The sequence below is a fragment of the Lepus europaeus genome, chromosome 12, assembly GCF_033115175.1.
Source record: "Lepus europaeus isolate LE1 chromosome 12, mLepTim1.pri, whole genome shotgun sequence".
NCBI lineage: Eukaryota > Metazoa > Chordata > Mammalia > Lagomorpha > Leporidae > Lepus > Lepus europaeus.
Genome location: NC_084838.1, coordinates 4,723,374 through 4,744,268, shown reverse-complemented (window position 1 = coordinate 4,744,268; position 20,895 = coordinate 4,723,374). Strand labels below are relative to the sequence as shown.

At 63.4% G+C, this 20,895-nt stretch overlaps 1 protein-coding gene across 1 annotated transcript in view; it reads left to right on the top strand.

Moving 5' to 3' along the window:
* The window catches only part of HMCN2 (hemicentin 2), a 139,177-nt gene that overhangs the window by 74,256 nt on the left and 44,026 nt on the right, over window positions 1–20,895 (top strand). Inside the window, exons 35-57 of the mRNA XM_062208446.1 lie at window positions 447–601; window positions 1,016–1,112; window positions 1,597–1,692; window positions 2,480–2,656; window positions 4,223–4,380; window positions 4,954–5,077; window positions 6,594–6,769; window positions 7,353–7,449; window positions 7,558–7,677; window positions 9,724–9,885; window positions 10,675–10,956; window positions 11,806–11,973; window positions 13,032–13,145; window positions 13,503–13,589; window positions 14,570–14,761; window positions 15,539–15,712; window positions 15,822–15,935; window positions 16,357–16,499; window positions 16,822–16,972; window positions 17,619–17,834; window positions 19,160–19,273; window positions 19,572–19,759; window positions 20,179–20,275. Of these exons, the coding sequence (XP_062064430.1) occupies window positions 447–601; window positions 1,016–1,112; window positions 1,597–1,692; window positions 2,480–2,656; window positions 4,223–4,380; window positions 4,954–5,077; window positions 6,594–6,769; window positions 7,353–7,449; window positions 7,558–7,677; window positions 9,724–9,885; window positions 10,675–10,956; window positions 11,806–11,973; window positions 13,032–13,145; window positions 13,503–13,589; window positions 14,570–14,761; window positions 15,539–15,712; window positions 15,822–15,935; window positions 16,357–16,499; window positions 16,822–16,972; window positions 17,619–17,834; window positions 19,160–19,273; window positions 19,572–19,759; window positions 20,179–20,275 (3,402 nt within the window). The remainder of the gene's footprint in view (window positions 1–446; window positions 602–1,015; window positions 1,113–1,596; window positions 1,693–2,479; window positions 2,657–4,222; window positions 4,381–4,953; window positions 5,078–6,593; window positions 6,770–7,352; window positions 7,450–7,557; window positions 7,678–9,723; window positions 9,886–10,674; window positions 10,957–11,805; window positions 11,974–13,031; window positions 13,146–13,502; window positions 13,590–14,569; window positions 14,762–15,538; window positions 15,713–15,821; window positions 15,936–16,356; window positions 16,500–16,821; window positions 16,973–17,618; window positions 17,835–19,159; window positions 19,274–19,571; window positions 19,760–20,178; window positions 20,276–20,895) is intronic.

Below are 20,895 nucleotides of genomic sequence, written 5' to 3'. Positions count from 1 at the left end.
CGGATAGGTAGGTGGGGGGGGTGGATGGGGGGGTGAACGGATGAGTGTATGAGCGATAAGAGGGTAGATAGGGGGGTGGATGGATGAATGGATGGATAGGTGGGTGGGTGGATGGACAGGTAGGTGAATGGATGAGTGTATGAGCGATAAAAGGGTAGATGGGTGGGGGGGGTGGATGGATGGATGGATAGGTGGGTGGGTGGGTGGATGGGTAGGAGAATTTGTAAAAGGAAAAGCCTGCTCTGCTGGCTCCTGGCCGGAACTCTTTGCCCTAAGCCAGGTGCCTGGGGGTAGGGGCAAGTGGTTATGGGGGAGGGAAGTTAGAGGCCAGTCTGGCTGTGCCCAGCAAGGCCACTTCCTCACCCCAGACCTTGAGGGGAGTTTTGGGTACCCGCTGGGGCCCTCCTGGCTCTGACCCGGGCCCTCCCCACCTGCCCGCTCTCCAGAGCTCCCATCAGTCGACGTCATCGGAGGTGAGAACATCACAGCCCCCTTCCTGCAGCCTGTGAGCCTCCAGTGCGTGGGGGCGGGCGTGCCTGCCCCAAGCCTCCGCTGGTGGAAGGATGGGGTGGCCCTGGCGACCTCAGGAGGGAGCCTGCAGGTACGTGCTGGGCAGGGCCTTGGCCTAGGCAGCCTGCGGGCAGGATGGACGCAGAGCCTGTTGGCTGGGGATGCTTGGGGGACTCTGGGACACTGGGCACGAAGAGGGAGAGAACCACCCTTGGCCTAGTCCACGTCCCAGGAGCTTCAGCTCTGAGGGAGAACACGGGGATGGGCTGGGAGTGGAGAAATATGGCCAGAGATCAGAGGGACCCTATGGAGGCTGGGTGCTTGGCTCGGCACTGCAGCCATAGCCAGACTTGTCCCCGTGCCTCGTGGGTTCTGACCATGGGGGTCAGCACCAGCCTGGCCACTCACGTGACCCATCGTCCTCTGACTGCTCTCCTGTCCTGGGCCCTGTGGCTCCCCACGCACACAGCCCGTGGCACACCCCCTCCCCTCCTGTCCCTGCCAGATTGAGAAAGTGGACTTGAGGGACGAAGGCGTCTACACCTGTGTTGCCACCAACCTGGCTGGGGAGAGCAAGAGGGATGTGGTGCTGAAGGTGTTGGGTGAGGAGGGTGAAGTGGGGCTGGGGGCCCAGGGTGGCGGGGGGTCCCCGAGGGCCTCGGCCTGGGGCGCGTGGTCGTTGTGCGCTTACTTAGGGGACATAGAAAGTCCCAGAAGGAGAGCAGCAATGTCGCCCTGTGGTCGCTTGCAGTGGCGTGTCCAGGGGCAGGCCTGCGCTCGTTCACCTCCTGTGTTATTCGCTCTGCGGTCCCTCCCGGGCACGTCCCTGTCTTGTCACTGTCCCTGGCTATGAGGGACTCCACCCGCTGTTGTACCAGTTTCTGGGGGGGCTGGGGGCTGGGCGGTCCTTACATGATTGCAGCAAGGGTTGTGGCCGCTGCTCTGTGTTCTTGGTTTGGTTCCGGGATTGGGGTTCCTGGGTCCTTGTCACCCGGGCTGGGTGGGGTGGGTATAGGGAATGGCTGGGGTGGGAGCTGCCCAGAGCACCCAGCCACGTGAGCCGGATCTCTCCTGGGTCCCCTCCAGTGCCCCCCAACATTGAGCCAGGCCCAGTTAACAAGGCAGTGCTGGAGAACGCCTCGGTGACCTTGGAGTGTCTGGCTTCGGGCGTGCCCCCGCCTGGTAAGACCCCTCCTCCCGCCGTCCTGGTCCCCAGCTGACGAGGTGGGGAGCGCCCCAGGCACTGCTCTGGCTCTGGCCTGTGGGGAGAAGTCGTTAAGAAGCCGACTCTGTTCTCTTCCTCCCCTCTTTGCCTTCTGGACGGCTGTTGGGTCACTGCCAGGGCCCAGAGCATTTTGCTGGTGGCTGAAGCAAAGCCACAGGGCTTCTGCTGGACTTTGTAAACTCCCAGGGCTGCCCTCGGCTGGGGGCAGGGGTCAGGCCCTCCGAGTTCTGTCTGTGACAGCCTCTTGTCTGGAGCAGCAGTGCCGACAGGGCGGGGTGCTTGGGCTGGGTGTTGCTTAGGGAGCCCAGAGGGAGGCCTGTCTTCTGCCCCCTTGGCCTAGGGCGGGTCAGCCCCTCCCACAAGGGCACCCTGGCAAGTTCTGACCGGGTCTGGTGGGGTGTGAGGAAGCTGAGCAGCCCAGCCATGCCTGTGACAGGTGGCTGCTGTTTTGGGTGCCCCACTCTTCCCCAGGGATCTCCCTGCTGAGAGGTCTCCTGGGGTGTGGGAGGAGGGGGTGCCAGCCTGGGCCCCACTCTCCCTGCCGTGGATGCTCCAGCCCGCGGCCATGGGCCTCTTCTCAACCCCGGCCCCGTCTCAGCGCTGCCCTCTTCACTCTACGTCCTTTCCTAAAGAATCCTGGCTTTTTCCCAAAGCAAGAGGAAGCTCCGCTTGGCTGCCTTCTGCGCCGGCGGGCACAGCCTGCAGGGCTGGCAGGACCCCAGCTTCTGTCTCCTCCTTCCCCAGACGTCTCCTGGTTCAAGGGCCGCCAGCCTATCTCTGCCTGGCCGGGAGTGACGGTGTCAGCTGATGGGCGAGTTCTCCGCATTGAGCAAACCCGGCTTTCTGATGCCGGGAGCTACCGCTGTGTGGCATCCAATGTGGCAGGCAGCACAGAGCTGCAGTTTGGCCTGCGCGTCAACGGTGAGCTTGGGGCCGCGGGGGCCCCAGTCTAAAAAGTTGTCTTCCCACTTGTTTGTTTGCCTGACCATCACCCACCCACCCGTCCATGCGCCAGTCCACCGTCCATCCACCCATCAGTCCATTCTTCCATCCATTTGTCCATCCATCCAACCATCCATGCACCCATTCATCCTTCCATCTCAATGTACAAACATCCAACCATCTATTGATTGATCCAACCATCTGTCCATCCCAGTCCTCTGCCCACCCACCCATCCATCCACCCCTCCATCCAACCACCCAGCCTTCGTCCACCCCTTCACCCATCCGCCTGCTCACCCACTCACCCATCCATCCACCCCTCCATCCAACCACCCAGCCATCGTCCACCCATCCACCCATCCTCCTGCTCACCCACTCACCCATCCATCCACCCCTCCATCCAACCACCCACCCCTCCATCCACCCCTCCATCCAACCACCCACCCATCCATCCACCCCTCCATCCAACCACCCAGCCATCGTCCACCCATCCACCACCCATCCACCCATCCGCCTGCTCACCCACTCACCCATCCATCCAACCATCCGTGCACCCATTCATCCTTCCACTATTTATTGATTGATCCAAGCACAGGACCCTTCCAATCCGCTGCCCACCCACCCACCTATCCAACCATCCACTACCCACCCATCTGTCCATCCATCCGCCCACTCGTCCTTCCAACCACTCAACCGTCACCCATGCACCCGCCCACCCATCCACGCATCCATCAAACATCCCTCCCTGCAAATAGCTGTCCGTCCAACCACGCTCACGCTCACGCTCTCGGAGACTCTGGGCTGCAGTCCTACACCAGACACACCCAGAGCATTCAGTCTAGTGTCGGAGACAGGAACTGGATCGTTATCCATAATGTGAAAGGAGCTGGGGAACCTGAGGTGCAACCGAGTGCCTATCACTGGGGTACTGAGCTGGGTACCCCGAGCTGAGACCTCCACCGAGGCCTGTGGCTGCAGAGACCTGGGGACTTGGAGACTGGAAGGAGGCCGGGGGCGTGGAGCTTACAGAACAAGAGGAGGGCCAGAGGGCTGCTGGTGGCCATGGGGAGGCTGGGCCATCGGGGCCACAGGAGAGGTCAGGTCCTCGTCTGAAAATTAAGGGGTGGTGGGCAGGGGCCTGGGCCTCAGGGCAGCAAGGCTCACGCACACCGACACAGTGGGGTCTTCTGGCCTCTTCCTGCCCAGTAGTGGCTGCCTTTGAGTTGATGGTTTTTTCTGGCCTCTGGGTTGAGAGGGCCCTCGCACTTCCTCCCCGTGATCTGCTGACTCGAGGCCCGAGTTCAAGTGCTGCCTCTGTTGCTTCCTAGCGGGCCCACGCTGGGCAGGTGACCTGTTTCCCAAACCTCGTGGCGATGTTGGGCGGATGATATGAGCAGCCTGTGAAGTGTGCAGTGGCCACCCTTGTCAGGATGGCTGGTCCTGCACTTGGCTCTCTGCGCACTCCTAGGGGCTTGCCCAGCCAGGGGTCCTGCCTGCTTTGCCCAATGGAGCTGAGCCTGTGCCCCGTGCCTCCCCACCCTGCAGTGCCTCCGCGAATCACCCTGCCGCCCAGCCTGCCAGGCCCCGTGCTGCTCAACACCCCCGTGCGGCTGACCTGTGACGCCACCGGTGCCCCCAGCCCCACACTGATGTGGTTGAAGGATGGAAACCCTGTATCCGCTGCAGGGACCCCCGGCCTCCAGGTCAGTTGGCTCACCTCCCTGCTGCCTCCTGCAGGTGTGCTGGGAGAGAGGTCAGGGCCTGGGAGCTAAGGGTGCGGGAGAAGCAGAGACGGCCTGGGACCATGGGCAGGAGGGAGTGGGGAGGGGGGAAGAGTGGGCAGAAGAGCCGCCCAGCCCCAGTGCCAGCCAGGAGCATCATAGCCACATTAGAGCAAGTGGAGAAATGGCGAAATCCATTCGGTAACACACGTTAGTTAATCCAATGTAGCCAAAATCGTTTATTTCATCACACGATCAATTAACAATGATTAGTGAGACTTTTACGTTCTGTGGCTCTCACTCATTGAAATAAGTAGTGTGTCTTACACCTTGGGCCCGCGTCCGTGCAGGCTGGCCACGTTTCGCTGCTCACTGGCCACGTGGTCGTGGCCCCGTGGTGGATGGGTCCCGCCCTGCGCAGCTCATGGCTCTTCTGCCTCGTGGGGGGCACGGGGGCTCTGGAACAGCTTGTGGAGGGTGCTGTCCCCTGTGGTGTGCTATGAGGGACACCAGCGGGACACCGTCTAAGGGAAGGGGCTTCCGTCTGGGGCACAGGTCTTCCCAGGGGGCCGAGTCCTCACCTTGGCCAGCGCCCGGGCCTCTGACTCTGGCAGCTACTCCTGCGTGGCTGTGAGCGCCGTGGGCGAGGACCGCCGAGATGTCACACTACAAGTCCATGGTGAGCGCCAGGCGGGGAAGCCCTGTGGGTGGAGCAGCTGCGGCAGGGTGGGGGTCAGATGGAGGAGGCATCCACCTGAGACTATGGCTGGCTCCAGGTGGGGGTCGGGTGGACTCTGACCTGTGGCTGAGCGTGAGCCCTCCAGCCAGGGGACAGCTGGAGGGGGTGGGGGTGACCCTGTGTGGCCAGCAGTGCAGTGTTCAGGGAAGACGCGGAGAGGACCCGAAGCAGCAAGAGGAGCCCCAGGCCAAGGGTCAGGAAGACCCAGCACTCTCTTCCTCGGGTCAAGTGGGAGCGCCCGAGCATCTGGGCAGGCAGTGCGGGGTGGTGGTTGGGACACCAGCCTTGCCTGTGAGGCCTGTGCCACTTGCTCACCCGGTGACACTGAGCTTATCGTGTTGTTTCTGGGAGCCTCCCTGAAATGCAGGGAGAATGACAGCGCCTGAATTGGTGTGGGGAGTCACCATGTGCGTGACACCCACGGCGAGGGCGGCTGCTGTCTGATTTCCTCCTGGCGGTTTCTGCGGGGTCTGGAGAGGCACAGAAAGAACTCTGGGGAACACAGGGGCGAGGAAGCCCTGGGGTCTGCTCCTGCCCTTTGCAAGAGACCAGGTCACCGTGAACAGGTGTCCTGTGCCCAGCTGCTCCCCCGGTCACTGTATCACCTCACATGACCCCTGCCTCACAGATGGGGAAACTGAGGCCGAGGAAGCTGACTAACATCTCAGGGCCTCACATGGTAGGCGGGTGCAGAATATGGGGCTCGAACCCAGGGATTCTGAAGTGCCTGCAACGACCAGGGCTGCGCTGGGCTGAAGCCAGGAGCTCCATCCAGGCTCCCACATGGGTGGCAGGGACCCAAGTACTTGAGCCATCATCTGCTACCACGCAGGGTGCCCATGATCAGGGAGGAGTCAGGAGGCGGAGTTGAGGTGGAACCCAGGCGCTCCGGGGCGGGCTGCAGGCTGGCGCCGTGACTGGCGTCTCCTAGGCTCGGCGGCGGCCCTAGCGCTGCGTTCTCGAACTCCAAGCCGCACTGCTTGTGTTTATCTCAGGGGGCAGAGGTGGTTCTGCGACCTTCTTTGTGCATTTGTTTAAACATTAGTCAGAATGTTCAGGGGCGAGCATTTGGCCCAGTGGTTACGCTGCCACTTGGGATGGGACACCACATCCCGTAGTGTAGTCCCGGGGTTCGAATCCCAGCTCTGCTTCCGATTCCAGCTCCCTGCCAATGCGTACCCTACCTACTCCCAAGGGTGCCTGAGCTCCTGTCCCCATAGCCCCCAGGACGACATCCGGCAGAGCTCTGGGACGGTGCCCCCCCAGGGCATACTGACTCATTTTTGGGGGTCTCCTGTTGAAGCAGGACTGTGGAGGTTGAGGGGTGGGAAGGGGGTGGAGGCCCTGGGGCGGCCGCCATCTTCAAGGCGACTCCTCACCGCTGGTGTCTGCTCCCAGGCGGTCCTGCTGCCCCTGCCCCCATGCCTGAGAGAGCCCCTCCTGCCCCTTCCCACAGTGCCCCCGAGCATCCTGGGAGAAGAGCTGAACGTGTCGGTCGTGGCTGGCGAGTCGGTAGCCCTGGCGTGCCGGAGCCACGCCGTGCCCCTACCCGTGCTGAGCTGGTGGAAAGATGGGCGGCCCCTGGCGCTGCGACCCGGCATCCGCCTCCTGGAGGACCAGGCCTTGCTGGAGGTGTGCGGCCGCCCAGCCGGCTCGTGGGCAGAGCTGCCCTGGCCTGTGGCTCCCCCAGGAGCATCTGGTCTGTGACCCACAAGCTCTCCCCGGGGACCAGGAGCAGAGTCCCCAGACGGAGCCCTCAGGGCCCCTGATGACAGCCCAGCGTCACCTCCTTCCCCACCCCGCCACACCTTGTTGTGTGACTCCTGACCAGGGCATGGCCACATAGCTTCCTCTCCGCTCCCTTCAGTCACAGCCCAGCCCTGCCGCCCTGCGCCTCCATCCGCCCCCTGCACCCCACTGTCGCCCTCCACTTTCCCCCCTGGCCTGGCCTGCTGTGCTGTGCAGAGACTTAGAGCAGGCCGAGGCCAGTTGGCGCTGACCCAGCCAGGTGGCCACCCTTGGGAAGGTCTGGGCTGTGGTGTGACTGAGTCCTATGCCGGGCCCATGGCAGGTGCCGCCTCTGGAAACTTCCTGGTGTGGTTGGTGAGGGAGGCGCTCAGCGAGGCTGTGGGGCAACCTGGGGACCCCACGGTCTGTCCTGGGCAATCGCTTCTCCGCACTGCCCCCTCCGACGGCTGCCTTTGCTCTTGGCCAGGTGGATGCAGCGCAGGTGGGGGACGCAGGCCGCTACACCTGTGAGGCTCTGAACCAGGCAGGCCGCTCGGAGAAGCACTTCAACCTGAACGTCTGGGGTGAGCCCTCCCGGGGGCCCTGGGCTGCCCTGCCTGGGCAGGCCCTCACGCCCAGGGCCTGGGGGACCCCTGCTCCATCCTCACCACCCCTCATCTGCTCTGACTCAGTGGCTCCTGTGTTCCCCTCCCGCGAGCCGCTGACCCTGACCGTGAGCGAGGGGCACCCCGCCAGGCTGTCCTGCGAGTGTCGGGGCGTCCCCTTCCCCAAGATCTCCTGGAGGAAGGACGGTAGGATTCTGCCCTCACCCCGCTAGAGGGGCCGCTCCCGCCCCCGAGCCCCTCTGAGCCGGGTGGGCTCGTGGCCCTAGAGGTGAGGGTGCTGCCCACAGAGTGCTTTCCTCGGTCCTTTCCGCTTGGCCCCCAGCCTGCAGGGCCCCTCCCAGTCTGCAAGAGCTGCAGGCCTCCCTTCAGAGCCCCCCCCCCCCCCGAAGCCCTCCCTGACTCCCAGGCTGGGGCAGGACCTCGCTGTGTCACCCAGCGTGATCCTCCATGTGTCTGCGAGCCCCTCTCACTTCCAAGTTCAGTGCCGGTACAAAGCAGGCACTCAATCTTATGAATCCACCGAACCCAGATTTAGCGAGAGCCCTCTGTGTGGGGCCCTGTTCTCGGCACTGGGAGTGCAGCAGGGGGCAAAGCAGTGCGACGCCAGCACTCAGAGTGGGGGGCGAGACGACAGACAAAGTGAGTCAGTGACTCGGCCTCTGGGGGAAGGTAAAACCAGCGCGGGGAAGGCCTTCTGGGTGGCCGTGTGGTTTCGAGGTGGGCGGCCACGATGTGCAGCCAGGCAGTCTCGGAGGGCAGTGATGGACGTGAGAATGTCGCAGGCTGTGGGGTGGGGATGGTAGGTGCAAAGGCCCTGGGACAGGAATGAGCCAAGCACACGTGAGGCACAGCAAAGAGGCCAGTGGGACGGGAGCAAGGGGGACAGAAGCGGGAGGGGTCAGCAGAGTGAAGGGGGCTGGACCAGAGACTGTTGTAAGGATTTAGGCTTTTTTTCCCCCAAAGATTTTATTTATTTGAGAGGCAGAGTTACAGAGAGAGGTGGAGAGAGAGAGAGAGAGAGAGAGAGAGAGAGAGAGAATCTTCCATCCGCTGGTTCACTCCCCTAGTGGCCGCAATGGCCAGGATTGGGCCAGTCTGAAGCCAGGAGCTTCTTCCGGGTCTCCCACGTGGGTGCAGGGTCCTAAGGACTTGGGCCATCTTCCACTGCTTTCCCAGGCCACAGCAGAAAACTGGATCAGAAGAGGGGCAGCCGGGACTCGAACTGGAGCCCACATGAGATGCCAGTGCTGCAGGCAGAGGCTTAGTCTCCTATGCCACAGCGCCAGCCTCTTGGCTTTTATCTTGAATAAGAAGGGGACACTGGTGGGCCTGGGCCCCAGGAGGGCTCAGTCCGGCTCACACTCTAGCAGGGCCAGCTATGCTGAGAATAGCCCATGGGCAGCAGCCAGAGAGGGGCTCGTGCGGGACCTCCGCGAGAGATGCTGGCTGCCTGGCCTGGGGGGTGGGGAGGGGGTGCCAGCAGGTGGTGAGAGGGGCGGGACCTGGAAGTCACTCCAGGTGGGGCTGGCAGCATGTCCTGACCTGTGGGGTGGGGCAGTGGGAGAAGCCGGGGGCCAGGGACGCCTTGGAGATGAGGCCTGCCAGGGAGGGATGGGAGGCTCTAGGGGGCGTTGCACTGAGTTCTGTAGGGGCCCACTGAGGGGCAGGAGGGGCAGAGTGTGGCGCACAGAGGCGAGGGCCGGGCAGGCTGAGGGCTGAGGGGGGAGGGGGGAGGGGGGAGGGCAGGCCCATAGTCAGATGGCCCCGAGCCCTCCTCTGTCGTTCTGTTCCTTGGAGAACAGGTGCAGGCGTCAGTCACCCCCCCCCCCCCACGGGCTCTTCCAGCTGCCAGGTGCTCCTGCGGTCTGAGCTCCCTCAGGCCACCATTGCAGGGAGGGACCAGTCAGTCATTAACTACCACCGAGCCCTGGGGAGCCTCTGAGGACCCAGGGAGAGCTGCAGCAGAGGCTGATGCCCGAGGGCCCAGGCCGCAGTGGGGGGTCAGACGGTGTACCTGCAGGCAGGGCTGAGATGGGAGAGGCTCGGGGTGAAGGTGGGGTGGGGGCTCAGAGGGTGCCAGGATCAGCTGTGGCCCTGGGGGGAGGCTTCCTGGAGGAGGTGATGTCCAGATAGATGCCTGACAGCTGAGCAGGAGCTGGAAAAGAATGGGTGGGAGGCCCTGGAGCCCCTGCAAGGGCCCTGGGCCAGGGGCTTCTTTCTCAACGCCCCCAGGTCAGCTGCTGCCTGGGGAGGGGCCCGGCCTCGAGCAGGTGTCCGCCGTGGGGAGGCTGCTGTACCTGGGGCAGGCCCGTCGAGACCAGGAGGGGACCTACACCTGTGAGTGCAGCAACGTGGCCGGGAACAGCAGCCGGGACCTGCAGGTGGAGGTGCAAGGTGAGCCGGGCTGGGGCAGAAGGGCAGGCGAGGGTGGGCCGGCCGGGCAGACCCCCCCCCAGCACCTGAGCAAGGCAGGGAAGCGAGGCTGAGTGCCCTTCCTGTTCCCTGGTGGCAACTGCCCCTCCCTAGCAGCTTCTCGTGGCTTCTCCCCCAGGCAGGGCGAGGGGACCCACGCCGGGTGTCTGTGTACCCCAGTGGCCCTGCACTTCAAAAATTTGCATAACAATGAAATTAGAAAGTCAGCTTATTTTGGTGCAAAACAAATTGAAATCCACACGTAAGCAAGGAATGCAAAAAAGTTCATGGAAAATACGTGTTGTGAGAGCACTGTGTCTGGATTTCAATCTTTTTTGCACCAAAAGAAACTTCTAGTTCCCTCTTCCCGGAAGTTTGGGAGCGCCTCGCGTCCAGTGGGGACTTAGATCTCCGTCTGCTGTGCCTGCAGTGGCGAAGATCAGCGTCTCGGCCTGGTAAAGATGGTGCTGGGCAACAAAGCTGGGCAAACACGGTCAAGTCCCCCCCCCCCCGGGGACAGTCCCCACCCCCAGCCGGGGCTGGGCCGGGTGCCTGCTCCCCACGTGCAGGGCCAGGACTCCCAAAAGAGGGAGAGGAGCAGGGGCCCTGTCACCAGCTGGGAAAGGTCCAGAGAGTGAGGTCACCTGGCCAGGTCACACAGCCAGCAACACAGGCCTCCCTGGGGACGCCCGCCCAGCACCAAGCACCCGGGGCGCGCGTGGTACCCGCAGCCCCAGCCTCTTTCCCTGATGTGCTTCTCCCCCTGCCCAGTTCCCCCTCGGATTGCTGCCCCCCAGGAGCTGCACGCGCAGGTCTCCGTGGTGCAGGACGGGGAGGCCACACTGGAATGCAACGCCACCGGGAAACCCCCGCCCACAGTCACGTGGGAGCGGGCCGGCCAGCCCGTGGGGGCCGAACCTGGCCTGCAGCTTCGGAACCAGGGTCAGAGCCTGCACGTGGAGCGGGCGCAGGCCACCCACGCCGGACACTACACCTGCGTGGCTGAGAACACGGCCGGGAGGGCCGAGAGGAGGTTCACGCTCTCCGTGCTGGGTGAGGACCAGCAGTGCTGCGGTGGGCGGGGCCTGTTCAGTCTCCAGATGCCGCCCCTTGTTCCACCCAGAGTCAGGGCTCGCAGAGAGCTGCTGCCCTGGGAAGCCACCAACACTGCTCTCCCATCAGGACTGGCCCCAAATAGCCCGAATGTCCCCCATCCCCTTTCTCCCTGCTCCCTCGCATATTTTCTGTTCCTGGCAGTCTGTGTTCCTCATGGCTGGTAATGTGATGGGCCTGAGAGACCAGAATGGCCTTGAACACTGTCATGAGCGATCAGGGCAGCCTCCTGGAGGAGGTGGCCTTTGAGCAGAACTGCCGAGGCTGGGCAGAGTTAGGTGGCTGCAGAGTGTGCCAGGCGAGTGGGGGCTGGAGAGTGTCACCCAGGTGGAGGCAGAGGGTGGGGGGAGAGAGGGTGGGGCCAGCGGGCAGGGGTCTGTTTAGGGAGGCCTGCATCCCAGGGGTCCCCAGCCTTGCCCCGTCGTCCCACGGGGAGGGGTGTGGCCCCTTTCTGACCAGGGGCCCTCACCCCTGCGGCGTGGCCACTGTGTGCCACGTGTGGACTCCTGGCTGAATCCGGGCCCCTCTGCTCCGCACTTGCTCACGGGCACTGGGCTGAGTGCTTCCTGTGCGCTCGTGTCGCGTCTTCCCAGCCCCCCGCCCAAGGTTTTGGGAAACTGAGGCCCAGCCTGGGGCCACCCTTGCTACCTCTTAGGGGCCACAGCTTCCGTGGGAGCAGCTCTGATCAGAGCTCCGGCTCCTGAGACCCTGCCCCGGGGGAGGTGGGGGCCCGGGAGGGAGCACACAGCCCCGGCTGTGTCCTGACTGCGGATTCCTCCCTGCGCCCAGTGCCCCCAGAGCTCATGGGAGACGCGGACCCTCTGATCAACGTCACCACAGCCTTGCACAGTCCCTTGACGCTGCTCTGTGAAGCCGCGGGGGTCCCGCCCCCTGTGGTCCACTGGTTCCGAGAGGAGGAGCCCCTCAGCCCTGGGGGGGACACCTACCTGCTGGCAGGTGAGGTGGCAGCCAGGGCTGCGTCCTGGCAGTCAGGTCCGGCTGCTGGTGCCCAGCGCGCACCGCACACACTGGCCAGGAGAGCTGCTCCCTGAGGGCAGGGGTGGCCGAATGGATTGAGGCTTCCTGCTGGGGTACCCTCCTAGAGCCCCGGGGTGAACGTTTGCATGGTAAAGGTTCTGACAAGTCCTGCACAAGAAAAAAATGTCCCCTTGGCATCTGTGCACTGAGCAGTCAAGAAACTTGGAAATGCTGACCTCAGCAGATTCTGGGAATTGTCATCCTCCTCACAAGATTGGTTTGGGATGGTTCCTGCTGGTACCCACATAGGGATACTGAGGCCCAAGAGACAGTGTCCCATTTGGATCTCAGAGGCCCTCAAGGCTCCCAAGGCTCATGGATAATGGATAGGTGGTGGGAGGGTGAGAGGGAGGGCGGGAGGGCGGGAGGGTGCATGGAAGGGCTGATGAATGGAGGTCGTTCCCACAGCCCATGGTGGGGTGGCAACCACATGTCCCCGTGAGCATCACCTCGGAGCACTCACCTGGGGCTGCCAGGTGCACGTGCAGAAGTAGATTCAGGGACTGCAGCAGAAAGGAGAGTGGCAATCGATTAGTGATGTCTGTCCTGGGAGCAGGAGCAGCAGTGAGGGTGTGTCCTGTGTGTCTGCCCTCCCCAAGTGGTCTTAGGCAACCCTGGGTTTTTCTGAGGGAGGGACTTTGACCATCAGAGCAGAGTGGAGGTCTGAACTGGGCAGGACTGCCTTGCCCACCGCCGTCCCTTTAGACCCAGCCAATCCTGAGAGCCGGCGAGGCCGTCAGTCTTTCTTGCTAGGACAGGGTCCTCAAGTTCTCTCTGGTGCGTGTCCCACGTCCAGATGGTCCCATCCGTTTGTTTACCCTCCTCGGCCTCAGTTTGCCTAGCTGAGGAATGGGACACTGAGAGGCAGACATGGACACGTCCGCTATAGTGCACGTTGTGCTCTGCCTGGCGGCAGCCTGGGCTCCACACGGGCCCAGGGGCTGCCTGCAGCTGTGCCCACACTGCTCCGTCCCCAGGTGGCTGGATGCTGAGGGTGGCTCAGGCCCAGGAGCGAGACGGAGGCCTCTACTCGTGCCTGGCCAGCAACGAGGCGGGCGAGGCGCGGAGGAACTTCAGCGTGGAGGTGCTGGGTGCGTGACAGCCCCTTCTCTGGGGAGCCCCGTGAGTCCTGCCCTCCTGCCTGGCAGCTCCTGGGGGCAGGGCCGTCATGGGTCCCAGCACGGGGAGGGGGAGGGGGAGGCCAGGACTTCTTGGCCTCATCAGAAACCTCAAGTCTGAGGCTGCCATAGAACTTCCCAGAAACACTAGGGACTCAGCCGGAGTGGAAGGAGGGAGGTAATTTTCAACCCCCTCCACACTGCCTCCCACTCACGAGGAGACAGGGAGACGGAGGCACAGGAGACGGAAGCGAGGAGCCCTGGGCCCTTGGCTCCTTGCCCTGTGATGGTGCAGCCTGGTCAGTGCCGTCCGTCTCCCTGCTTCCCCAGTGCCTCCCAGTATTGAGAACGAGGGCCAGGAGGAAGTGATCAGGGTCCCCGAGGGACAGCCTGCCCACCTGGCGTGCAATGCCACAGGTAAGAGCCACCCAGTGCGGTGGCTGGAGCGGGGGGAGCCTGGGAACCCAGCGCACCTGCCCCAGCCCCGCTGCTCCCTGCCGCTCCTGCTGAGGGCCCTTTCCCTTGGATGAGATACCACTTCCCTGCCCATCTTCACACTTCCCCATCCTCCCCTAACTGTGGATCCCAGCGCCCAGGGCCTTCCACAGGGAATCCCTGGCTGTCCCCTCAGGCCCAGTGGGCGACCGCCACTCACCCCCACAGGGGATCTGACCAAGGGGACCGGAGTGGCCTTATGAGGTCTGAGCCCCTTGAGGACCCAGGGCATACCTTGTCACCATAGTTCCCCCAGTGCTTGGTAGAGTAGATGCCCATTCATGCTGGTGGGCTGAAGGATGGTGGCTGGGCGGGTGGTGGGTAAGTGGGTAGATGAATGAACAGGGGGGTAGACGGGAAGATGGTGGGTGGGTGGATGGGTGGATGCATGGATGGATGGATGGATGGATGGGTGGATAGATGAATAGGTGAGCGGACGGATGGGTGAATGGATGGATGGATAGGTGGTGGGTGGATAGGTGATCAAAGATGGGTGGGTGGGTGGATGGGTGACTGGGTAGATGGATAAGTGGATGGATAGGTGGGTGGATGGATGAGTAAATGGATGGGGGAGCAGATGGGTGGATGAATATATGGGTAGATGATGGGTGGGTGAGTGGAAGAGTTGATGGGTGGGTGGGTGAGTGGAAGAGTTGATGGGTGGGTGGGTGAAGGGATGACTTGCCTCTCCTTGCCTGTTCATTGCCCACTCAGTGAAGAGAAGACATTCAGATCACAGATACAGGGCCCAAGCCATGCCTCGTGGCTGCTGCTGATCCTGCTATGCCTGGACCAGATGGAAAATGCATATCCCCCCCCCCCCCCCGCCATCTGTGAGTCACCTCTGACCCCTGGGCTGGCCAGGTCAGAGCTGCTGAGCTGTCTCCTGGTCTCCGCCGCAGGCCTCCCCCAGCCCACAATCACATGGTTCAAAGACGGCCGGCCCCTGGCTAGTGGAGACGCCCAGCACATCTCCCCAGATGGAGCCCTCCTGCAGGTGCCCCAAGCCAACCTGTCCAGCGCCGGCCACTACTCCTGTGTTGCAGCCAATGCTGTGGGGGAGAAGACCAGACACATCCAGCTCAGTGTCCTGGGTGAGTCTGGGGCTCCACCAGCCACTCCGGGTGCTGTGGGCAGGGAGAGCCAAGGTGACGGTAACTTGCAGGTGCACCTGCTCTTTCCCCTCCACTTCCGCGAGGGCCAGGACAGCCGTCCCTGCACCTGTGTCCTGCACGGGCCTCGCGTTTGACCGTGGGAGCGGGGAGATGTGCTTGTCCTCATGTCACCCATGACATTCTGAGGCTCAGAGAGGGGATGTGCCTCGTGCTGGGCCCCACACATAGGGCTCACACCATGTCGTCCGTCTCTAGGGGGGCATGCGCCGTGGGCTGTCTCGTGAGAACCCATCCTGTAAGGGGAGTGCGGGCAGTTTGGGAAACCTTATTTCTAAAGATGTTGGCGCTAGCAGTGGGGGGGGGGGGTGCTGCAGGGACTCAGGGAGACCTTGGAAGCACTCCCCCCAGCAGGGGCCAAAGCCCCGCCCCTCTCCCCAGCTCAGGGTAGCTCGCTAAGGGGACTGTCAGAAAGAGAAGGCTCCGGTGGCCCCGAGGGAAAGGCCAGGTGCGGGGCAGCTGCTGGGGGGGAGGGAGGCAGAAACGACTCTGCTTCCCCTCAAGGCGTTGCTCATGGTGGGCAAGGTGGGCCCTGGGTCACCCAGGCCTGAATTCCGGTCTGACCGTATGGGGCGTAGGCCTCTCTGAGCCTCAAATCACAGCAGCACTGAGGCTGAGTGCCACGATCCGGGGCTCGCCTCGTCCTTGGGACCAGGGTTGGGAATCTGTGTACACGAGGGGTCCCCCTGCCCGCCGCAGTGGTTCCCACCATCCTGGGAGTGACCGAGGACGGTAAAGATGAGGAGGTGACCGTGACCGTCAACAACCCCATCTCTCTGATCTGCGAGGCGCTGGCCTTCCCTGCCCCCAACATCACCTGGATGAAGGACGGGGCCCCTTTCGAGGCCTCCAAGAACATCCAGCTGCTCCCAGGTGACGCGCTCAGGTCGGGGGAGTGGCGCAGGTCACTGGGCTGGGTCAGAGGTCGGGGCCAGTGTGTGTGAGGCTGCGCTGCGGGCTGACTGGCTGCTGCCCCAAACAGGGACCCAGGGCCTGCAGATCCTCAATGCCCAGAAGGAGCACGCCGGCCAGTACACCTGCGTGGTCACCAACGAGCTCGGGGAGGCCGTGAAGAACTACCACGTGGAGGTCCTCAGTGAGTGGGGGCCCCGGGACACCCCCGGGCTGGTTTCCGGGATGGCCGCCAGGCAGCTGGGTGGGCTCCGTCACTGCCCATTGTGGCACTGAGAACTCTAAGAGGGGAGGTGGTGAGCCAGGCCTCGGGCCACAGGGGCTCTGCTGGTCCCCCTCCCCCGCTGTGATGGGGCCATAGAGGCTCCTCTGCTTGAGACCTGGGAGACCCCAAGGATGCCTTCAGGGTCACCCGGGAATTCCCCCGCCTCGCACCTGCCCTGGCCATAACCACCGCAGACAGACCCTTCCCTGAACTGAACCAGGGGCTGGGGGCTCACAGGGTCCCTGTCCCTCCACTCTTGGAGCCACCCCCACTCCTGGGACTGTCCCCAGGACCAGGGTACCACCCCCAGCCTGCTCCTCAGACCACTGGTACTTTTCAGTCCCCCCTTCCATCTCCAAAGACGACCCCTTGGGGGACGTGGGCGTGAAGGAAGTGAAGACCAAGGTCAACAGCACCCTGACCCTGGAGTGCGAGTGCTGGGCCGTGCCCCCACCCACCATCAGCTGGTACAAGGATGGGCAGGTGAGCATAGGCCTCCGGGCCACCCTCCGGCTCTGACCTCTGTGGCTTGTTGGTTCTTAGAAACTTCCAGAAAAGAAAGCTCTTCCAGAAAGGGCTGGTCCAGGCTATGCCTACCCTTTATTTATTTATTTATTTTTTAAGAAGAAACCAAATTTTATAGGGAACAGGTGTCCTAAACACCAGCCTGCTGTCTCTGCCTGTTTTCTTTATGTTCCGTGGTTTGGTTTTACAACGCTGCCACGGGCTCGTATCGCTGAAACATATCTCCCTCAGTCTTGGTGCTGTCTGATCTCTGTCCCCACCCTCTATCCCCCTGCCCCAGCCTGTGACCCCCAGCCAGCGGCTCCACCTCCTGGGAGAAGGGAGGCTGCTGCAGATCCAGCCCACGCAGGTGTCCGACTCGGGGCGGTACCTGTGTGTGGCCACCAACGTGGCCGGCGAGGACGACCAGGACTTCAACGTGCTCATCCAGGGTGCGCCTGGCAGTGGGCGGCGGGCAAGGAGAGAGAGGTCAAGTGGTCGAGGCGGGAGGGTGGGCCTGGCCTGCATCCTGCGCGGCCGACAGGGGGCGCTCTTCGCCAGCCTCACACAGGCATTTTCCCTCCACCCTCTCCACAGCCCAGGGGGAGCTGGGGCTGTGGGCTCCTGCTGCTGGGGGGGGGGGGCTGGAGGAGGTTGAGGGTTCTCGCCCCCCAACCACAGCACGAAATGTGGAAGAAGGAGGGGCAGTAGGAGGAGGCAGGTGGCCAAGTCTGGCGCTGGAGTAACACTCAGAGCCAGGTGTCGCACTCCGTGCTTTGGGGGCACCTGGCAGGTGTCCTACCCGTGCTCATCGCCGGCACCTCTGGCCCTGCAGTGGAGTGGCTGTGTGACCTGGGCGGTGGTGTCCCTCTGGGCCTGCTTTCCGTTCTAGCTGAGGACCAGCGCTGGCCTAAGCTGAGTAGCTGGCCTGTGCCCTAAGGAAGGTGCCGGTGTTACAAGGAGACTTTTGGACCCAGGGAGGGGGGTGGAGGACGATGCCCCCCCCGGCACCCCCAGATGGGCAGGGGTCTCGCTGGGAGCAGAGCAGCACTCCCCCTGCCCGAGGTGCTTCCTGACAGCCTCCTCTCCCCCGCCCAGTGCCCCCCATGTTCCAGAAGGTGGGTGACGATGAAGTCCTGTCCCGGGAGCTGGAGGAGGTGGAGGCTCGGGGTGGGGTGACGGAGTATCGGGAGATCGTGGAGAACAACCCGGCCTACTTGTACTGCGACACCAACGCCGTCCCGCCCCCGGAGCTCACCTGGTACAAGGAGGACCAGCGCCTCTCGGCCACGGAGGGGGTGTCCTTGCTGCAAGGTGGGCGCGGTGCGGGAGGAGCTGGGCACGCGAGCTCCGCTTTCCCGTGTGCTGCTGGCTGTGTGACCTCGCATGGGGCGCACAGCCACTCTGGACCTAGCGGTGATGCTGAGGGGGCCCAGGCTTCTTGGCCGGTCTGAAGGCAGGAGTGGGCTCGCCTCCCCCTCCAGTTTTTAGAGCAGAGCTTTGTGCTCCATACTGCGCTGACCTCTGGGCAAGAGCTCCCCCCGCCCCTGCTCGTGACCCCAGAGCAGGAAGAAGGCCTCCCTCAGGTCGGGGCTCAAGGCTTCTGTGGCTTTTTTTTTCTTTTTACCACTTGGAGTATTTCCTTATTTAAAGTTATCTGAGTCTTCAGTTCATGGTGTTGGTGGAAGATTCTGCATGCAGAGGCTCCGGGGGTGGGGCTTGGAGATGCTTGGCTCCTTGGGCGGCTCAGCCAGCTCCCCTGATAGGCCAGGGCCCAGCTGCTGTGCGGCACAGGGCCCTGTAGCCTGCTGAGGGCAGATCCTGGTGTAGGATCTGCACCGAGGCCCGCCAGGGCCCAGCAGCCAGAGCACTGGTCGGCACAGGTGCACCTGGTTGTCCCAGGCTCCTGTGAGCAGAGTCTACCAGGGCTGGTACTTGGTGCTTGGGAAAAGGAGGCCTCTCGGGGATCCAGGAGAGGCAGCCCTCACTGCGGGTGTCTGTTCCTGTCAACACCGCCAGGCCACTCCTTCCCCTGGCCGCTGACCTCCAATCCCAAGTACGGTGACAACAGACACGAGCTGACTTGAACTCTGACCCCAGCCGTAGATTCACCTCAAACAGTAACCAGCCCAGGCTAGTGAGCCCCTGGTTCTGACCCCACTCAAGCCTCTCTCCCCAGATGCCACGATCTGGCCTGGCCAGCTCTTGGTCACAGAGGGCCCTGGTGACAGCCCCTAGCACCCTCACCTCACTCCCCGCCCCCGCCTGCCACACCACAGACCTGGAGCTGCCTCTGTGCCTCCCAGGAGCCTCTGCTCCTTTCCTTCTGCTGTCCCCAGCAGCCCGGCCAGCACGGAGCAGACCTGAGCCTGCAACTGCTGTCTGTCGCTGGGCGGGCGCTGGTGGGAAGCCTCTGTTTTTCCATCTGTAAATGGGGGTCTCACCAGCACACGGCCCGCAGAGTTGCTGGTGAGGCTGTGCTGGGACTCGGCTTCCCCTGGCAGGCCCACGCTCTGCATTTCACGGGCGATGTGTTTCAGGTCCCACGCAGGGGGAGGAGCAGTCTGTGAGCCCTGGGGGAGGCTCAGGTCTCTGCTCTGTGTCCCCTGCGCTCAGGCCTTTGTCCTGTGTCCCTGCAGGAGGCCGGGTGCTGCAGATCCCCCTGGTACAGGCAGAGGATGCTGGGAGGTACTCGTGCAAGGCCACCAATGAGGTGGGCGAGGCCTGGCTGCACTACGAGCTGCTGGTGTTGAGTGAGTAGCGGGGCTGGGGCAGGCTCAGGGCCTCTGTCTGCAGGGGAGCGAGGCCACGTGTGTCCGTCTGGCCGTTCTCAGGGGTTGATGGGGGCGTGGGGCTTGGGCACTGACACCAGGCAGAACTGGGTTCCAGTTCCAGGTGAGCCACTGCCTAGCGATGTGACTTGGGCCAGTGACAGCCCTCTCTGTGCCTCAGGCTCCTGAGCTGGATCAGGGCCTGGGAGCATTTGGTGAGCAGGGCCCGGGGAGCCCAGCCAACGCCGGGCACCAGGTGCCTCTCTTGCCTCCATGCCAGCCCCACCTGTGATCCTGGGCGACACGGAGGAGCTGTTGGAGGAGGTGACCATCAATGCCAGCAGCACCGTCAGCCTACGATGCCCAGCCCTGGGCAACCCCATGCCCTCCATCTCGTGGCTCCAGAATGGGCTGCCTTTCTCCCCGAGTCCACGGCTGCAGGTCCTGGAGGACGGGCAAGTCTTGCAGGTCAGTGTGGCCCTCGTCTGGGCGACAGGCAGAGGCTGCCGCCACCCAGCCCAGCTTGCCTGGGAACCAGGGAGCAGGTGTTATCTGCCAAGTGGGGCTCCTGCCGGATCCCCTGGCCCTGAGAGCCGATGCAGCCCCGCAGATCATCTCGTGGGAGGAGCCACGTGGTGCCTAGAGGGCCAGGTGACACCTGGAAGGGACACACGGGCCACGTCTGGAGCCTTCTCCAGGGGTGCACCTGACACTCAGAGCAGCTCTCCATGGGGTTGGGGGAGGGGCCTGTTGTCACACCCTCTCCCCACAGTGTCCCACAAAGCCCTCCACCAGTGCCGTGAGCTACATGTCCGGCATGGAGTGGAAGGGGAGTCCTCACCTGGGTTGGTGGAGCCCCTCCCAGCAGCGGCCCCCTGCACCTGCAGGTCTCCACGGCCGAGGTGGCTGACGCTGCCAGCTACATGTGTGTGGCTGAGAACCAGGCCGGCTCCGCCGAGAAGCTGTTTACCCTCAGAGTCCAAGGTGAGCTGTGCCGAGCAGGGCCCCTTCACGTTCCTCGGTGCTTCTGGGACCCTGGGCTGTAGGCCCCGCACTCTGAGCTCAGGGGTTCTTGCCTGGGGCCAGCCGCATCCCCCACAGAGAGCATGGCGGAGGGCCTGGTCACCACTGGAACGGCTCGGATGGTCTTTAGCTGCTTCGGAGGCAGCCAGGGAGGGGCTCTCCTGAGGCCTTTCGGCACCATTATTGGGCGCTTGCTGTGTACCTGGCACGGGCTCAGGCTTTCCCTGCACCGACTCCTTCCAGCAGAGCCGGGAGCCAGGCCCCAGTTCCCTGCAGGGAGCATGCTCAGAGAGCCTGCCCGGGGGCCTCACGGCCGGAGTCTGCGCCTTTGTTTCTTTTTATTTCCCAGAAAGAGGGAAAGAGAGCGAGATCTTCCATCCACTGGTTCACACCCCCCCCCCCCCAAATGGCCACAGCAGCCAGGGCTGGGTCAGGCCCAAGCCAGGAGCCTGGAGCTCCATCCTGGTCTCCCATGTGGGTGCAGGGGCCCAAACACTCGGGCTACCCTCTGCTGCTTCCCCGGCGTGTTAACAGGGAGCAGCCAGGACTCAAGTGGCGCTCTGCTATGGGTGCTGGAGTCT